This window comes from Syngnathus leptorhynchus, chromosome 7 (assembly GCF_054491065.1).
Source record: "Syngnathus leptorhynchus isolate UIUO chromosome 7, UIUO_Slep, whole genome shotgun sequence".
NCBI lineage: Eukaryota > Metazoa > Chordata > Actinopteri > Syngnathiformes > Syngnathidae > Syngnathus > Syngnathus leptorhynchus.
This window is the reverse complement of record NC_141201.1, coordinates 7,144,041-7,162,743: the sequence shown is the minus strand read 5'-3', so window position 1 is coordinate 7,162,743 and position 18,703 is coordinate 7,144,041. Positions and strand designations below refer to the sequence as shown.

Genomic DNA, 18,703 nt, shown 5'->3' with positions numbered 1-18,703 from the left:
GAGAGTTGTGTGGAGGTGGGGTTAAAAAGTTTATGTACAACTGCACTGGACCATATCTATTAAAACAATACCTATAATCTATAGTCATGTTGACTCACAATGTCAGAACGCATGGGATACAAGGGAGCAGTTATTAAAATCTCAACAGAGGAACACTTGAATAATTGTGTGGCTTGTGTGTGCCTGCGCCGCGGGTGCATCACGGACTTACCTCCTCTCCCTCTCCCTCTCTCTCTTTCTCACTCACTCTCTTTTGTCCCTCCTTCTCCCCTCCCTCCCCCTTACAAGTTGGGAGGCTGTGGGCTGCTGCAGCGGCGGCAGTAAGCGGTGCACATCCCGGTGTGTGAAGAAAGCGGATCACCTGCTTGACTTCCACTGGAGCGGATCTCAATCATCTCTCAGGCACTTCTCCATACCTACCAGCTGTTTTGATTTACTCTCCACAGGTAAGTTCCTCCCACTCTTGTGCGTGGTGGTAGAACTCATGCAGAAGAGCTTGTAGGGTACCATACAGCACTGCTGACAGGTGGTCTTTGCAATTTTGCTTTGGACAATGTATTGCAATTACAATTTGTAACTTGGGGAAAGAAAAAGCTCAACGGATTGTTGGTCACTTTACGCACAATTGGTCCGAGCAAGCCTTTTGAATGGTCCGTTGGACCCACGTTAAATGTTTGATTGAGTGGATAAGTGGACACTTCACAATTGAATGATGTTTGTCATATAGTCCTCATTGGTTTTGTTACTATGCCTTCCCATTTTTGCCATTCAATTAAAGTGACCATTGCCCACAGCCATGGTTGCGTTTTACGCACAGCCATGAATTTGCTGCCGTGCCTTGTGTCACAAAAAAAAGTTCTGGAAGTTCAAATAGTACAAGAAAGTTCATGTACAGTTGACAGCAAGATAAACGTTTGTTTTCCAAATAAATGTTATATATTATTTGGTAAAAAGAAAAAAAATTCTCACAGTTATTGTGTATCAATATCTTCCTAATCTAAATAACAACAGAAGTGCAGTGTTTCTTTGCAAGTGTGAAGGATCAATAGAAAACTGAAGCAATAAATGCATGTCACATAAAAAGTGTATTGAAACAAATGTGATGTATCAATATGCTGTAGCGTATATGTGCAGTGCATGTGTGAGCCAATTTGATGGATCAATTTACTAAGACTGTTGTTGTTGATGTCGCTGCTGTTGTTGTGCCTTAATGAATCCACTGCTACTTAAAATTACAAATCCAAGGCTGACTTTTAAACATGTAACCATACGACTGAGTGTAGCCTCTGGAAGCTGCTGATAAGGGTCACAGTGCTCCTACAGCAAGTTTTGAAACAATTTTGATCTCAGGGATAATAATTTAGTCTACTGAACATTTTCAGAGTTTGAAGAAAAAACAAGCTAAAGGTATGGTCTACATTTGGTCACCATCAAAGGTCCCGAGTTGAGCAGTTAAGTGAAAGCAAGAGTTATATTTCAAAAGACACTATGCCGCATTAATGTACATAGTATCTCTGCTGCAGGAAGGAGTTCCTTTTACAGAAAATGTTCTGAAAATCAATATAACATGCTCAATGCCAAGCAGCAAGCAGACATACTGTGTGACTCATTGGTGGTGTCGGTGGTATTGAAGAGAGACTTGACGTGAGACTAGATGGCTATGTGTGACAATTCTTAAAAGAGATGTGTCGTGCTTCATCTTATACATGACATATATATCAGTCAGTCAGAATTATGGTACACTTAACATTTATACAAAACCTTTTTGCAGCCCTCTTGAAAACAGCCAGCTTTGAGCACCATCCCGTTTCATGCAAATGAGCCATGCTGTCATCTCCACTGCAGATTGTGGACATGACAATAGCAGAAGTTGTTTTGGGCCACAAATCAAAATTTTATTCATGAAGAAACGTAAACCAAGCATCCAAAGTAGACTTGTCAATTTGTGTGTGGATTTGTGCGTGTAGCATACGCAATGGACTCATCGGCAAACACAAATACCCTGTGATGTCACAGTTCAGGCAATATCTGAACGACTTGCTTACAAACCCGTTTTTGGAAACAGGCACCTTACAAAAAATGTACTTGGCTGAACAATTTCATACTTGATGGGTGGAGAGGCACTACAGAAGCAAACATTTGTAAAGAAGTATTTATCTTAGCTTTCGTTTTGTCCACGTTTTTTTCTTTGGCAATTTTTCCTGTATATATTCCCTTAAAGCAAAAAAAAAAAAATAGAGCACTAATTTTTCCACGGCTGGCACAAGTCTAGCGCGGCAAGAAAGTGAGTTAGGTCTATTGGTAACCGGATTATCAATTACAGATTGTTAATTTCACAGGTGAAATCAAGCCATTTTATATCATAAAAAGGGGCAATTGCGCCGCTGTGGGTGTGAACAGCACAATTTTCCGCCAATATAAACAGCTCCACTTTTGAATGTGCCGCAATGACAGTCATGCCTGGAGACATCGGTGCAGAAAATAAGGCAGCAATCCTGCCATGGTAGAAGCATTGTTGATGCTTTTGGCCCGTGTGGCACCAGACAGCATTAGCGGGTACCCTCAATAAATGTAGAATTAACTGTCGGTAACTTGTCCAAGTAGGTCATTTATTCATCCCCACCTCCGATGTTTCATGCGCTGCTCCCCATCCCTGTGTGTCAACCAAAGGGATTATTTAACAACTATAATTTTGATGATGATAATACAATAAATTGATGACTACTTTAGACGGTTTGATAGCCGGTTGTCATATGAAATATGATGACATTCATGTTCACATGAAAGAATTATATATTTTTTTTCCTTTTAGCTCATCAATTGGTGCCCTACACTTTTAAACCGGGGCCCCAGGGGCAGCGGGTATGATCCCCAAGTAGGGTGATGCAATGTCAGGCACGGTAAACTCTTCGATCGTCCTGATTTTGATGCAAATGAGAGACACGACTACTTCCATCTCTGTTAGACTGTGCTCTCTCTGCATTAGACTTGCTACACAAAATAGGGCCCATAAAGTGTTAAAAATAGACAGAGATGGGACTTGTCCAACATTTAAGGGAAGTTCATTAAATAGGACCAGCAACAGAAAGGTTTCGATCCCCTCTGGGGCGCCGCTTAGTCCTCGACACCTCCAATTGCGTCTGGTCTGCTCATCAAAATCACATTAGGTCAGCGGTCTACGCCAGACCGAGATATGGCACAAGCAGATGTAGAGTTAGACAGACTCCCAGCCAGCAATTTTTCAACAGTGCTGGGTACATGTCAAAGGACACGCTCTCGCTCTGCCACAATGCCCCGCCTGGCACAGACAGGTCTGCCAAATAGGCAAACGAGCACTGTGAGGCACAAAAATCACAATACACTCACATTTCCACATGCAATAAAAAAATAATACACCAATAATACATATTTCTACAAATTACTGTTTTGTTGGTAGAAGCATTCTGTGCTGAGTTGAAAGAAAGAAAGAAAGAAAGAAAGAAAGAAAGAAAGAAAGAAAGAAAGAAAGAAAGAAAGAAAGAAAGAAAGAAAGAAAGAAAGAAAGAAAGAAAGAAATGTTCACCACACTTTCCTCTCCTTGGCACGAACACGCAACTCGAGCTGGACAGGTTGCACAATCAAAGCCTGTGTCACGCAACAAAAGAAACAGAAGCACTCAAAATAATTCGCAAAGTCAGGAAAGATGTCATCATCAAGTGTTTCATCAAGAAAAGATGCCACAGTGCAACGGGTTATCAGACTGACGTTAGGGCTGTTATGATTGAATTGGCTAAGTGTGATTGCATATGACGCTTTAGGTGCCTGCCAGCTGATCTGACTTAGCATACAGTAACAGTCCCCTGTCTTGCTTTATCTGCTCATTAGCATTTTGGAGAGTAAAACATAAATGCTGGTAACACCAGTGGTTGACTCTAATCTGTGCTAACACTGCAGCTCTGCTTATCTTTTGTTTTCAACATGATTGTGCTTCTGTGTAGTTTGGCGCCAGACTCGGACAAAGGATCAGTGGGCATGTATTCCAGAGACCCAATTATTTTATACAAACAATTATCATTCAATTTTACCACAATATGTCCCTAGGACCTATCAAGAACTGGTGGTAAATGAGGGCCATTGAAAGAAAGTGCTCCCCTTTCAAGAAATGATTTACCACTTATGTTAATAGAATACTTTCAAACGTGTACAATATCATGACAAAAGGTGCCAGAGTGCAATGTCTCATGAGACCTGTGTTTTCCACGTATGTGTCCAGTCTCGTGCACTTGCAGTGTGTGTGTGAGTGTGTGTGCATGTGTGTGTGTGTGTGTGTGTGTGTTTGTGTGTGTGCATGTGTGTGTGTGTGTGTGTGTGTGTGTGCATGTGCATGTGCATGTGCTTCAGCATAAGTTACCCTCAGATATCAGAAGCTGTCATGTTCAGTAAATAGCCATTCATCACACATAGCATTCTGTGATGGAACCCACAAGATCCAATCCATTATCCATACACGAGTTCAGGTCTGTATGCGTGCGTGCGTGCGTGCGTGTGTGTGTGTGTGTGTGTGTGTGTGCGCGTCATAATTTATTGTAGTGTTTAAGGAGCTGTGGCACAAGGGAATGTAGGTGCATTTCAAAAGCAGACGAGAGTAGTTGCAAAGAGAGGAGGCATATATCTAAATCATATAATCCGATAACCTGTGCATTATAATAAGTAGAGGTAGAGAGAAGAAGTGCTCATCCTTTAAGTACATGAAACTATTGTCATGATCCATACAGTAGTTAAAGCCTCACCGATACAAAAGGTTTTTTTCGAAAGCATGTTCATCAAAGTGGCGCTTTTGACAGATGAAAATTTGGATGGACAGTGACATCTCACTGAGAGACCTAATGGTTGAATTTTCCCAGTTCTTACTCCAATTTTCTGCCCTTTTAGATAGCCAATTTGCCTTGAATTACACAGCACTGTGTATAGAGACTTTGAGGATGGTGGGAATCACCGATAACCCCGTAACAGAAACAAGAGCACTAATGACAGTAAGATTCTTTAGTACTAGATGCTACAAGAAATACATAATATCGGAAATATTAATAGGGAGGCATCACTGCAAAAAAAGTGTGCCGACTAACGACGTCCGGAGGAATAATTCTTAACAAAAAAACAAAGCTGATATGATCAATTTACATAGTGTAGGTTAACTTGCCTGTCATAAGACTGTGCTAGAACCAACCTAAGTACTAAAACTGTTGTGATGATGCTGACGATGATGTTTTTGCTTGTCATTAAAATATACTCATTTAACTATTGCTGTTCTTTTATAATGATGATTGCATTTGTTGGAAAAATTGCATTATAACTTATACACAGTTTCGATTTTGTTTTAATAAAAGATGGATGTACATTCTCCATGCACTTAATAATCATTTATCAGACAACGACCGACTATCAGACTATACGTATTCCTGCAGTTGTTATGTGGTGCTCACCATTTCGACTTTATGTCTTCTGAGGTGATGGATTTTGATTTGTCCACGTGTATGCATGATAAACGCAGCAACTGCAGCAAGCTATTCTCATATCAGGTGTAACTGATGGTCTTCATAGCTGTGAGCAGGTTGACTCTGGCTGACCAATAACCCCGTGCAACACAGTCATACAGATGTACACCCTCACACCGGTACAGCATGACTTATCTGTCCGGCGCTGTCATTGTTTTGTGTGATATCGCCTACAGGCAGTATGGACAGTGGATTAGTTGGAGCAGTCAGCCCTCGACTGTTTCTATGTACCTTTACCATGTGGGTCTGTGTACTTTGACAAATAGAGCTTTTTTTGTATTATTTTTAGGGATTTTTTTTATAGAATACATGATGATGCTTTATGACTGCAACTACAGATATGGAAACTTGACTGAACATTTCTTCTGATCCAGATTTAATTTCTTGTGTTGATAAATTGGGATCTATTATTTTGTTTCCTCGGAAACATGGGTCTGGATGATGCCTTTCATTTAAGATTTATGCTTTTGATTACTCTCTCTGAGTGCATTTTAAATTTAAGCACAAAATTACTTTGGCAAACCCAATCTTCAGGTTTATACTCAACGTCCATTTTTAGTGAGTCATCCAAACTTCCCTCAGAGACAGCGATTAACCCAACAGGTTTCGCCGCCATCCATCAGAGTTGTGCAGAACATGTGCAAAAACTGTGCCCAAACTTTTAAGTCTTATTTGTTCAATATTTCTTTTGATGCCAAAAAGCCCCCTCCTAAATCATTCTTATTTTCATCAGCAGGTGACCTGGAACCAGTTGGGGAGGAGGAGAACAAATGGAAAGGGAGCCTGGAGAAAGAGGATGAGAGAGATAGAGTGCAAGACCCGGGAGATTCCTCAAGCAGAATGGAAGTCCTCATTCTGCCGGCTTGTGATTTGAAAGGAACAAAGGCAACGTAGCCTAAGACATCCGTATCATCCGTGTTTTGCCCTGTGTGGCCTCCCTCTATTTATCTCACTCGGAGTCATGGTCTTAATCTGAACACAAAATAAATCCCTTTAATCCCTTCTCCCCCACAGCCGTCTGTTAGTGACGTCTAATTCATAACGTCCCATTGTCATGGAGAAGACCTACTCGTTAACCGCGCACTACGATGAGTTCCAGGAAGTGAAATATGGCGGCCGCTATAGCAGTGACATCCTCAGTAATGGTATGACCCTTCACTTGGGTGGCAGTCTGGACCGTCACATGACACGCGGGCGGGGAAGCACCTGGTCAAATGGTCGCAACAGAGATGCGAGCAGCACCGGCAGCGGTGGCGGACTCCCCCGGTGGAGCCGGAGAGAGATTTGCCTCCTTTCGGCTTTGGTCTTCGCAGCGGGCATGTGTGTCATTTTAGGAAGCATGCTAGCAATGAAATACATTTCGCTGGAGGCCCAGCAAGATCCGCAGTGCAGGCAGGACTGCCAGCGGCGACGCGTACTGTTGCGGGCGGCGCGTTTTGTGCAGGCCAATATTGACCCCACCATCCAGCCCTGCCAAGACTTTTACTCCTTTGCGTGCGGAGGCTGGTTGAGACGTCACGCCATCCCAGAGGACAAGCTCAGCTATGGAATCATTACAGCCATAGGAGAGCACAATGAAGAAAAACTGCAGCACCTACTTATGGAGCCAATTCAGAGACGTGAGCCCGAATCGGCAGAGCGCAAAGTCAAGGAGTTTTACAGATCCTGCATCAACATCCAAGAGATCGACAAGCTAGGGTCTGACCCCATGATGGAGGTGATTGATAGCTGCGGAGGTTGGGATCAGGTTGGGGTTCCTCCTGGGGCTGCAGGCTGGGAGAAAGAAGGTGCCCCACAAAGACCAGATTTCAATGAACTGCTTTATAGGACGCAGGGCGTGTACAGCACTGCTGTGTTTTTCTCTCTCACCGTCAACGTGGATGACAAGAACTCTTCTCGGAATGCAATCAGGGTGAGAAACGGTGTCCATTTTTATGCGACACGTGTGTGTGTGTATCATTATGTTAGAAGGTTAATCATCTGTGACAACACAGCTTGTTGTCATAGACTGCCTCTTAATTACAGCATGTTTGAACAGTAGAGTTGAACTTGATCACACAGAGATACTCTTGGTGCGAAAACATGGCTCATATCCAGGATCAAATACTGAGACTGTGTCGAATACTTTTTTTTCCTGATTAAAGAAGGGAAGAAAAATGAGAGGGGAAAAACATTTCATTTAAATGTCAAAATTCACATTAGAAGGCGCTGACTCAACCATAGCCGTTAGAAGGCTCTCATTATAATACTATCCTGCAAGTTTTTAACAGAAACTTCAAACAAAGACAATTGTTGGAATATATTACGATTTTAATCATTTCTACAAGTTGACAAATTTGAAATCTAAAGACACATTCAAATTGTATTATTCATTGTGGCTCGAGAGTGGAACCTCTAAGGTTGAAGACAATCTGTTGAAGGGATGCTGGTCAAACTCTGATTAGCTTTTTAGTGTACATATAAGAAGACCACTGTTAATAGTGAGACAAGCAAGGTTGGTAGCTGTAAACATCATGTAACATACTTATTGTGTGCATTCTTCTCTTCCTCTTTTTCTCCTTGTTGAGGATGCTCTGTCACTTTTGAAATAAACGTTACATCAATAAAATGAAAAACCTAAAGGCATACAGTTTGGAGTTTCCACTGTATTTTATTAATTTCTTTTTCTATACTATTAGTGGAATATTGGTTTTTTCTACCTGATAATTTTTCAGAAAAGGACTTTGAAGTTGCTCTGTATAATAACTGACCTAAGCCCAAGCTTCACCATATCATACATGACACCATCAGCCCGGCAGGGCAGAGAAACCTATGGGGGTATTTATTTATTTATTTATTTATTTTACCCGATGTATGTATTCATGCAGGTAAGGCAATTGAGTATGTTCTCATTTACAGAGTAAAACTGAGCAAAATACAAAAATGTATGATCTAAAGTGTCCCTCACTTGAAAGTGGACAACAGGTTTCTCTGCCTATAACATGATCTGCGAGGGTTGGCAAAAGGAAACTCGCAAGAGGGCATTTATTATGTAAATTAGTCCCACTCTTATGTGATAGAGTGGTGGGAGTGCAGAAGAGCCACTCACAGATTTTTTAAAATGATTTAGTTGGTGGTTCAGTTTCAAAATTGAAAAGAGAACAGACCCAAATCATGATTAGCCACAGTTATATTTATACACATACATGGGATAATTTAATTGATTGTTTTTTGTAAATATTGCCACTTTTGTGACTACGACTTTGAATTGTACGTCTGATGTCTGCGTAGATTGATCAAGAAGGACTCACACTGCCTGAGAGAAGTCTTTACTTGGGTCAGGATGAAGACAGTGTCAAGGTAGAAATTCCTGCTTTTGTTGATTTAAACCATCTATTTGGTTTTTCATGTCATTTTCTCCCTGCACTATACCTTCTGCCCTCACTTCCTATTGGACCACATCCAATACGATGCTTTCCTGCACCCTTCACTGTCAATGAGTTCACCCGCATGTCTTTTCCTGCTTTCTTCCCTCTCTTCTTCATCCCTCTCCCATCTGTTCTATTTAGTTGCCTGGCTCATCTGCATTAATCCACCTGTTTTCTTTTGTGTCCCACTGTGCTTTTGTTATCCTTTACACCCTGCCACATGTCAGGCCGTCACCGGCTGTTATTGATGACGCTCCTCCCCTCGATTAGCGCTGAAGTCATTGTGCCTTTCAGATCTTGGCGGCGTACAAGGCCCTCATGGAGCGCTTACTAAGCATGCTGGGAGCTCACAATGCTACACAAAAGTCCAAGGAGATTATACAGCTGGAGACTCGTCTAGCCAATGTGAGCTGATTGTGTGTCTGCGCCGGTTTACGAGCAAGCATACGTTTATGTGTCCAGTCTTCAGTAAAATCTCTCTCCAGATCACCATGTCAGATTATGATGACCAAAGAAAGGACGTCAGCACGATGTATAACCGCATTACACTCAGGCAGCTACAGCGCACTGCTCCTGGTGTGAGTACTTAACACACACACACACACAAGTGAATCACAAAAAACGTCCGCCTTGCAGGACTTAAGATTGAGGCTTGAATGCGAGAGGGGAAGAAGAAGTATAAGCGGACATTGGAGAGTGTTAGACATGATGGCAGGAGGAGGAGGAGGAGGAAAGGTAAATTGGATTTCGAGCGAGGAGAAGGAGGAGGCACTACCCTGAAGCAGCGCGCACGCTGACAGAGATCTTCAAGATGTTTTGTGGTTAGAAGAGAGACACATGAGAAAAAAAAAAGAAAGATAAAGTACCTGATTTCGAATTCTTGGCCAAAACTGAGATTAAACATTTACATTACATTAAAGAAAGAAACATACTCTGAGAGTGAATATCTGCAAACCTTAAAATGAGGCCAAAGATGCCGATTGAAAATTGGACCGAAACAGGAGCATAAGAAGCCTTCTGTGCTGCTGCTGCTGCAACCAATTTACTGTCAATTAGATCTGGAGGATGCTGATGAATTTAGGATGCAAATTTTGTTTACATGATACGTAATTAAGAGGCTTTACTAACTGATTCCTCCAAATGAATTTGTGGAAGGCAAACAAACGCTCTTGATCTTTTTTTGTCTGGTCTTTCCTTCAAACTATTTGCATCCTTAGGCAACTCTCAGACCAGACTCAATCGTTTGTCAAAAGGGACACATTTTCATTAATATAATTGGATTTTGTAGAAAAAAAACAATATAATTTTACACACACATATATACAGGATACACAGTGTAGAGGATGGATGGATAAGTTACCTAAGTTATGTTACTATCTCCGTCATATTACTGCACATTGATGGCCATAGTGTAGTGATTTGCTCGCTTACTTATTTCTTACTGCCATAGTAAAACATTTTTCAAGGGTGCACAAATACGCCTTTATTTTGTCACCACAAAAAAATTCTGAATCCAGCCATGGTAAGAAATCTCATGAAGAAAAGTCAGCAGAATCAGTATTGAATAACAATATGCAATATTGAGCGTGAATATTGACTTATGAATCTTTGCCTCGCTTTTCATTAAAGTAATGGTCCACCCTCGAACAGACGTATTATAATGAAGTCTGTGATTATGCATTCTTAAGTACTGTATTCTTCAACAGTATAATAGAACCTCCAACTCATTGGATTGGTTTAGAATATGACAAGGTAGTTTGTAAATAAATAAAGTAGGAAATAAAGAAAGGAAGAAATAAAAAAATAATATGAATTGAGATTTGGAGAGGTAAAAAAAAGTGCAAGCACACTCCATGATCCATTTCTCAAAAATGTGTGGATTTGAAGTGATTTTGCCAAAGGTGTTTAATTATTAAAACAATTTGGTTTCCTTAATGCACTAATTGCGTGCTTCAGTATGTTCAATAATCTGATTGCGAACTGAGCACATGCACAATGAGCAGGAATCGTCACTCCCTAGAATTGACTTTTTGATTATGAGAGCACCAAGATACACAAACAACACAATGGAAATTAGCCATTAGAGGGATCTGACTCTAACTCTAACAAGGCTTTCTACTGTTAAATTATAGAATTGTAGAATAGAATATTATAAATAACTTTCTTCCATTTCCGATATTAACCTTGAAACAGCAAGTAAAAAGGAGCTCACATGGTCAGTGAAAGAATTCCATCAGTATGATGCAATAAAGGGGAAATCACATTGTTTACGTCACAGTGTCGATTGATAATTCTGTCTGACCACAGCTTCACTGGAAACGCCTGCTGGATAAAATCTTCCATGACAACTTCTCTGAAGACAAGGAGATAGTGGTGCTTGCCACAGATTACATCCAAAAAGTATCCGACATTATCAAGACCACATCAAAAAGGTAAACAAAATAAGTGAGTAGGAAAGAGAGTAGAGAGGTTTCCGAGGGTTGGAGGCACTAATTCTTTCTAAAATCGATTGTTTTTGATGTATGCATTTTTAGTTTGGTTCTTTATGAGCACTTTCTTTGAAATTGATTTGTGCAGTCTGAGTGGAGAGTGCCATTGCATGGTCTTTTCTTTGAAGCTGTCATATAGCTTAGTTTTTTTTTTTCAGGTCCTTCTGTACATGGACATTTGAGTATGTTAGTGCACATCAGTTCCTGTTGAATTACCTTCCAGTTCTACAGCAGCTGATTATTATTGATCTACCCACACTGTTCTCCCACGTACCCCCCCTCCCCCAGACACACACAGAGACACACACACACACACACACACACTTCCCTCCCTTTCTTGATCCTGACATGCCGCAGGGCTACACCACGTCAAGATGTGTGTTAGAGCCAGTGACAGCTCGCCAATAGTCACTGTGCTCTACACAACACCACTCAAGCTGCAAGCGTGGCTGACTGACTGGATGACTGGCGGGTGTATTACTTTCTTGTCATTAATGTGAAAAAATGGGCTGATGTCATACATGTCATACTCCCACATACATAGATACATATGTCAGCCATCTACCGTAAACTCCAGCTCTATTAAGACTTCAGGCGGGGGAAAAATACAGTCTACTTGAAAAAGTATACCTCGAATGGAATACTTTTGTTCCTTTTCAGTCCCTCACACTTTCCATCTGTCACCGATGGAGAACATTCAATATCGGAGCTTAAAAGGTTTTGCATACAAATAATATGAGCTGTCAGCTTATCATGGTGGAGAGGTGTGTGTGTCCTCCTGGTGACCTATGTACCTGGGGGATTTATGCCAGTGGCAGGGTCAACCATGCTAAAGATGAGGTACCACACAAAGTACAGTTCACAGAAACCGTCGCAATGATTAAGATATATGTGCATCGTTTTCCTTTGCCCAGACGCGGGTTACCGGGGCCACCCTCTGGAGCCAGACCCGGAGGTGGTGCTCAGTGGCAAGCGTCTGGAAGGACAATGTGGGTCCCCCTCCCCACGAGCTCACCCCCTGTGGGAGGGGCCAAGGAAAGCTGTATGTCTGGGTTCAACCCGATGGACAAGAGGGTAGCCTCCTCTTTCTGGTCAGGGGACAGGTCCTGACTTTTGTTTGTTCCTATGCACCAAGCAACAGTTCAGAGTGCCCACACTTTTTGGAGTTCTTGGAGTGGGTGCTGGAAAGAGCTCCTGCTGGGCACTCCATGGTTTGGTTGGGTGACTTCAATGCTCACCTGGACAATGTCAGTGAGACTACGATTGTGATGATTCACTTATTTGACAATAATCCTTAAGAAGACTTCTCGGGACTTCACTCATCTCGGGAAGTCAGAGATTTTCTAAAATTAATTAAATTTCAGTCAAATTTTAAATGATGAAATGATGCTAAACATTAATATTCAAAATACTTGTTGGTAAATATTTGTGGTCTAACTTAAGCTGTTTTATTGTTTGGAACATTTTTTTTCCGTAGATATCATTGCTGAGGCGACCCCCCCCCCCTATTTATTTTTACCATTCTGGGTTTAGGACTTGGTTGATATTGTACCCGCATCACATGCACGAACGGCAGTGACATGTAACACTACTCCATGATACAAATGCAGGATACTTATTGAGTGAGCCCAGTAATGGTCATTTTTCGTTTTGTTTTGTTTGCGACTAGGAGAAGGACATTATTTGGGAAGGGTTCTCCAGCAAAGGTTGGATGGCTTAATTCTACAATGTCACATCGCAAGCAGAAAAATAAAATGTCAGCTGTTAGAGGGATTCATCTACAATGGTTGGTCATGGTGGCCCCTAATGTGTCATAGCAGCTCTGACAAATCTGTCGATCTGTTCCAACCGGCCAGCAGGAGTAGACCTTCACCAAATGCACTAACCATGTATGGTATTTGCATGGTAAGGTAGGAAATTTAACTGCTCATTTGATTTGGCAGCAAATGAGTTTGCCTCTTTTATGTACCAATTATTGGAAAAAGTAATTCCAAACATGTTCTGGATGAACTGCCAGAACCATAACACCCTGGTCCACTAGCCTAATGTCCAACATAGCCTCACTGCAGTAATGGATTTTTAGTTTCAGCTGAATTCAGACCCACAATCTTTCTCAATTACCCTCTCAGGCTGAACTATCGCGTTGACATATACCTGTTTTTTTTGTTTGTTTTTCTACCCTGTAGCATTCGATTTTCTGATGTGTCAACAGTTTACAGGTACTGTATTCAAAATGTTACCCACAGAAGAGTCCCATTTCTTTTTTATGTACGAATGTAACACTATGACTGATACTTCTAACTTTTGACACTTTCAAAACATGAACAATATCCCACAAATATTAAAAAAAATAGAGTGAGTGAGTGAGTGAGTGAGTGAGTGAGTGAGTGAGTGAGTGAGTGAGTGAGTGAGTGAGTGAGTGAGTGAGTGAGTGAGTGAGTGAGTGAGTGAGTGAGTGAGTGAGTGAGTGAGTGAGTGAGTGAGTGAGTGAGTGAGTGATATGCCATGCCATGCCATGCCATGCCAACAAACCGACCTCTCATCCACTTGGAAATTTGTGGCATGTTTTCTCCATTCAGCCAGAGGAACATTTAGGAGGAACATTTTTGCGATATTGGTGTTAGTGCTCTTAAGTTTTTCAACAGCAAACACGTCCAACTATGACTCTATATACCTTTTGAAGTGGCTTCCAAAACTGATTTCACGTGTTCCCAAGCTGGAACATTTCTCAGAAAGGTCAGTAAAAGTTTATGAAGAGTTCTTAAAGAGCAGTCTAGTCATTTACTTTAATCTTGCAGCTAAAACCAATCAGTTTAGAAGAAGTCCACTTGTGGCCAAAAGGCTGCAGGTACCATTTATTGGACAGAAATAAGCCCCGAGTGTGAATGAGCAAGGCATATTCTTCACCCAGTGTTTCTCACATTCATGGCATTCGGTCGGATGTAATAAATCCTCCCAGAAGCTATCACACCTCCATCTCATCGTCCTCCACCAATTTTCCTGTCCTTCGCTACAGCCCACTATACCGTCTTCAGCCACTGCAGTGACTGCAGCCGATCCCATTAGCCAGATGAGCAAGCCTCCAATGGAGGAGAAAGCATAATGACAACACCAGAATCTCTCACACACCCTCGCCACTGCTCCTGCTCCGTCTGCTCCTTCTGTTCATCGTCACTCTCAAGGGTGTGAGAGTGTGAGGCTGGCACGCTGTTGTGTCATTTTTAATGGTTTGCTACTTAATGCTGGTTCAAGCTTAGGGTGGAACACTATACTGTGTGGTCTAATTTATGTTGACGCCATATTCCTGCACTTGTGCGTACGATACCATATTTGTGTCGGCCCCTGGAGCTCAGAATTCTCTGTGTTGTCCTGCTTTTAAAAATACAGACACAGTCTAGTTCTAATGTTATTTACGGTTCACTAAATGCTGGATTTCATGGTGCTTTAGCACTCATTGCAGCACTTGTGCTCTCAAATGAATGTTTAGAGCTCATCTGAACTGAAAATATACACTTGTGATACACAATGGTAAAAAACCTGTCCCAGAACATATACTTACTCGAATTTTGGGTTTTGCAGTTGCAGAGCGTTGTTGAATGGTTTTTCACCATTTTTTCAAATGTAATTGCACTTAGAGCCTGAAATGCAGTGCCACTGCAAGTTTGGAGTACAGGAGGCTCTCAATCCCACCCATTACCCTTCAGGGTCATTACCTTTGTAAATGGGAGGACAGTGTCTTTTCATCTCCCTAACTAGCCTCATTAAAATCCATTCAGCTAATGAGCCCTCACTCCTTCACTAATTAAGAGCCACTGGTTGATCTGTACATTCTGCTGTTACTCCATTACTGCAAATGTACTTGCTGACACATTTTACATGTCATCAGGCAGGATGGCTTAACCTTTTAGGTGACTGTAAAGAAGGCAAAGTGTTGTGAAAAGATGTTTCATGTAAAATGCATATGCAAAAGTGTTGGCTACAGAGGTGTCAATCGTACTTTTTGAATTAACTGTGTGGGTGTGTGTGTGTGTGTGTGTGTGTGTGTGTGTGTGTGTGTGTGTGTGTGTGTGTGTGTGTGTGTGTGTGTGTGTGTGTGTGTGTGTGAGGGGTGGTTCTGTCCAACGTTTTGGTCACTTTGTCAGGTGTAAATAGGAGCAGGAGGTGCATAATTAGAATAACTGATTTTCCAAACACAACACAAAAATATTTGCAGTTTAACCCATTCACTGCCATTGACGGCTATAGACGTCAAAGATTCTTTTTTTTTTTTTAGTATAGCTGGCATGAACTGAAGAAACTTTGAAGAATGCCCATTAATATTGTTACCAGAGGTGCCAATCCAGGTCCAGAAAGTAGAAACCTCGCCACAGTTTGGCTTTAGCCACAGGTGCTTTTAGTAAACCAGCAGGTAATCGAGTTAGCTTCTAGGTGTTCGGTTACCTGCCAGCCCAGTTGTTGAGAAACACCTTTGCTAAAGCCAAACCGTGACAGAGTTTACACCTCTGATTGTTACTTCAAATAAAATCTTTGCTTCTCATATCCATGGTGACTTGCTCTTGCCAAGAAAACATACTTGAATGCTAGATTCCCTTTGAAAGAAGAATTGCATATTTGAGTGGAGGGTCACGGGAAGAAACAATCGTGAATGAGGCCCATTGTCCAACATTGAATGGAACTAAGTCCTCTATTTCAATAATGTAGATAATGTGTATGGAGGTACAAAACTGGATATAAATTGCATCTGAGCAATCTATATCTTAAATAAATTCTAGGTATGTTAAATTTTCTCTGCAACATAAAATCTATCATTTACAAGCCTCCATCCTCCAAGCCCATTTTCCTTTACCTTTTGCCATCAATTATATTCACAACACAAGTGCTTTATTGGCAGGACCTTCAGGGTACCATTGCCAAGCTCTTCTGATTCCATATCTGTCATACACAGGGAAAATAAAATCGTTGAGGAAACAATAACAACATGCCTTAAGCCTCAGATGGATCCTCACAATGGGAGTGGGGCATCTGTCCCCCATAGCACATTGAAAGAGTGCACCCAGCAGAGTAGGGCACAAGAGCACACCACCATTCTGTCTGAGGAAGGAAGAAGACTCAACTTGAATGCATAAATGGATGATTCCCTTTCTCCTTTAGTACCTCTTCTTGCTGCACTGGACTAGACTAAAGCACCTCACTCCGCTTTGGTTTTCATTCATTGTCTTGTTTTGTCATGTCTCACCGCTTACACTATTTCAGATACTTTCAGAGCTAAAATTTTGATCCAGACGGCCTCCATGGCATTGTTGTCAAGCAGCATCGATTCAACCATTTTTCTTGAAGTGGACTGTCTTTAGGCCATGGTCCAAACAATAACCACAATATTAGGTGCATGAAAGACAATCCTTGAACATGAATTATTTGCCTTGGAAATAAATAAAAATGTGTTCTCAGTTGCCTTACCTGGATAGATTTGTAAATTAAGGCTGAATCAAACCAAGATTGTGAGAAGACCAAGATATTTAGAAATGAAGCGTGACTAAGGTAGTATAATTTGACCTAGGCTGTAGACAAACTAAAACTTGTCTGTTAAATAAAGTCAATTTAAGTCTTTCCTAGTATATTCCTCTGAATGGCAATATTAGACTCGATTTTACGTTTTGTAATATTCAATACTTATTTTCTGGAGCTTGTTCCGAGACTTTCTTATTGTACAGACTTTCTTCTCTCCTCCCCTATTTACTGTATCCATTTTGTCTTTTACACTGCTGAAGTTAGTAATTCCATTTTTATTTTATTTTTTTTATATCAAGCTATTATGTTTCCTCTGGACTGCAGTGGTGGTGTCCAGAGAAAATTTGACATACTCAAAAAACACTAATATAAATAAAATGTATGTAAAACGAGAATTCACACTGGTTACGGACTGTTCCATCGCTTTTAAGAAAAAATTAGAGGAGGCACCGTCCACAAGTATTGATGGAATTTTTACAGCTCTTGCTTTTTCAATTATTTGTATGCTTCATCCAATAACACTGTCCTCACTTACTGAACCTTCCACCGTAGGGTTCTCCATAACTACATGCTGTGGCGCATTGTGGCAGCGCTAAGTGAACATCTGTCAACCGCCTTCCGAAGCACCATCCATGAGTTTTCCCGAGAGATTGATGGCACCGAGCAGCAGCTGGAGCTGGGCAGACAGTGCCTCACGCAGGCCAACAAACACTTTGGCATGGCCCTGGGAGCTCTCTTTGTCCAGCAGCACTTCTCCTCACAGAGCAAGGCGAAGGTAAGAATGCAAGCTGGGGAGTGAAAGAATGGAACACTGAATGCATGCCTTTTGTTGTGTGTCGTTTTTCAGATTAACAATGCACAAAATGTGAGCTAGTTTTCAATAATTGCTTGTAAAGAGGGCCATTGGCTTTGAGATGAATTTGGAAATCATATCGCCTTCCAAGGCAATAAGAGGATACTCAAAAACTGACCTTGGCCTCAAACGTTATTGCTGAAAACACATTTGGTAACATCATCATTCTAAACTTGTATCAAGGAAAAAAAAAGAAACACCTTTTTTTTTTTTAAATCATGTATTTATATTTAATGCATTTCTTTCTTACATTTCATCTTGGCTTTCTGAAACAACTTGATGATTCTGAGCTCCAATCTGAAAATTCTATCCATGGCCATTATAATGCTCTCTAAGCCAGTTCTCACTAATCCCACACCTCTGGCCCTCTATCACCTATGGTCCGCCTTTCTCCCACCTTGATCCTTTCACATTGTTATTCTTATCACAGTCTCTTGGCCATTCTAGGATATGAAGATATGTATGTGTTTTTATTAACCTCTGCAAAAAAAGTCTTGTATCTGTTCTCTCAACGCAACCCTGTCACTATTTTTAAACTTGTTTAAAGAAAAAATGGTGCACTTGTTTGAGAACTAGAACCTCTTAACCTCCCCAAACATGGTTTTCATATCAAATCCTTATTTTAAGTATTTAGAATTCAGGTTATACTGTTATATTAAGCATCACTCATTTTTTTTACACTGAGAATAATTCAAATTGCCAAAAGTATGACCTACTTTAGACTTACTTTACCTAAATAATTGTCAATCCTTTGTTGATTTTATGGGCCTAATTAGGGTTGAACTGCTGTATACTGGTGTGAGTTTTTCTCAATTTAGTCTTTCTTGTAGTAAATACTAATCCACATTTATGCTTCCATCTTTATATGACTGCTGTGGATGAACACAGAGACATGGTCGTATTTTTATTAAT

General features: G+C 41.0%; 1 protein-coding gene across 1 annotated transcript in view; it reads left to right on the top strand.

Annotated features, from left to right (window-relative positions):
• The first annotated feature begins 320 nt into the window (after positions 1 to 320).
• ecel1 (endothelin converting enzyme-like 1) overlaps positions 321 to 18,703 on the top strand; it is a 30,510-nt gene continuing 12,127 nt past the window's right edge. Inside the window, exons 1-7 of the mRNA XM_085916164.1 lie at positions 321 to 446; positions 6,268 to 7,446; positions 8,805 to 8,873; positions 9,236 to 9,346; positions 9,427 to 9,519; positions 11,249 to 11,373; positions 17,491 to 17,713. Of these exons, the coding sequence (XP_085772290.1) occupies positions 6,589 to 7,446; positions 8,805 to 8,873; positions 9,236 to 9,346; positions 9,427 to 9,519; positions 11,249 to 11,373; positions 17,491 to 17,713 (1,479 nt within the window). The 5' untranslated portion in view covers positions 321 to 446; positions 6,268 to 6,588. The remainder of the gene's footprint in view (positions 447 to 6,267; positions 7,447 to 8,804; positions 8,874 to 9,235; positions 9,347 to 9,426; positions 9,520 to 11,248; positions 11,374 to 17,490; positions 17,714 to 18,703) is intronic.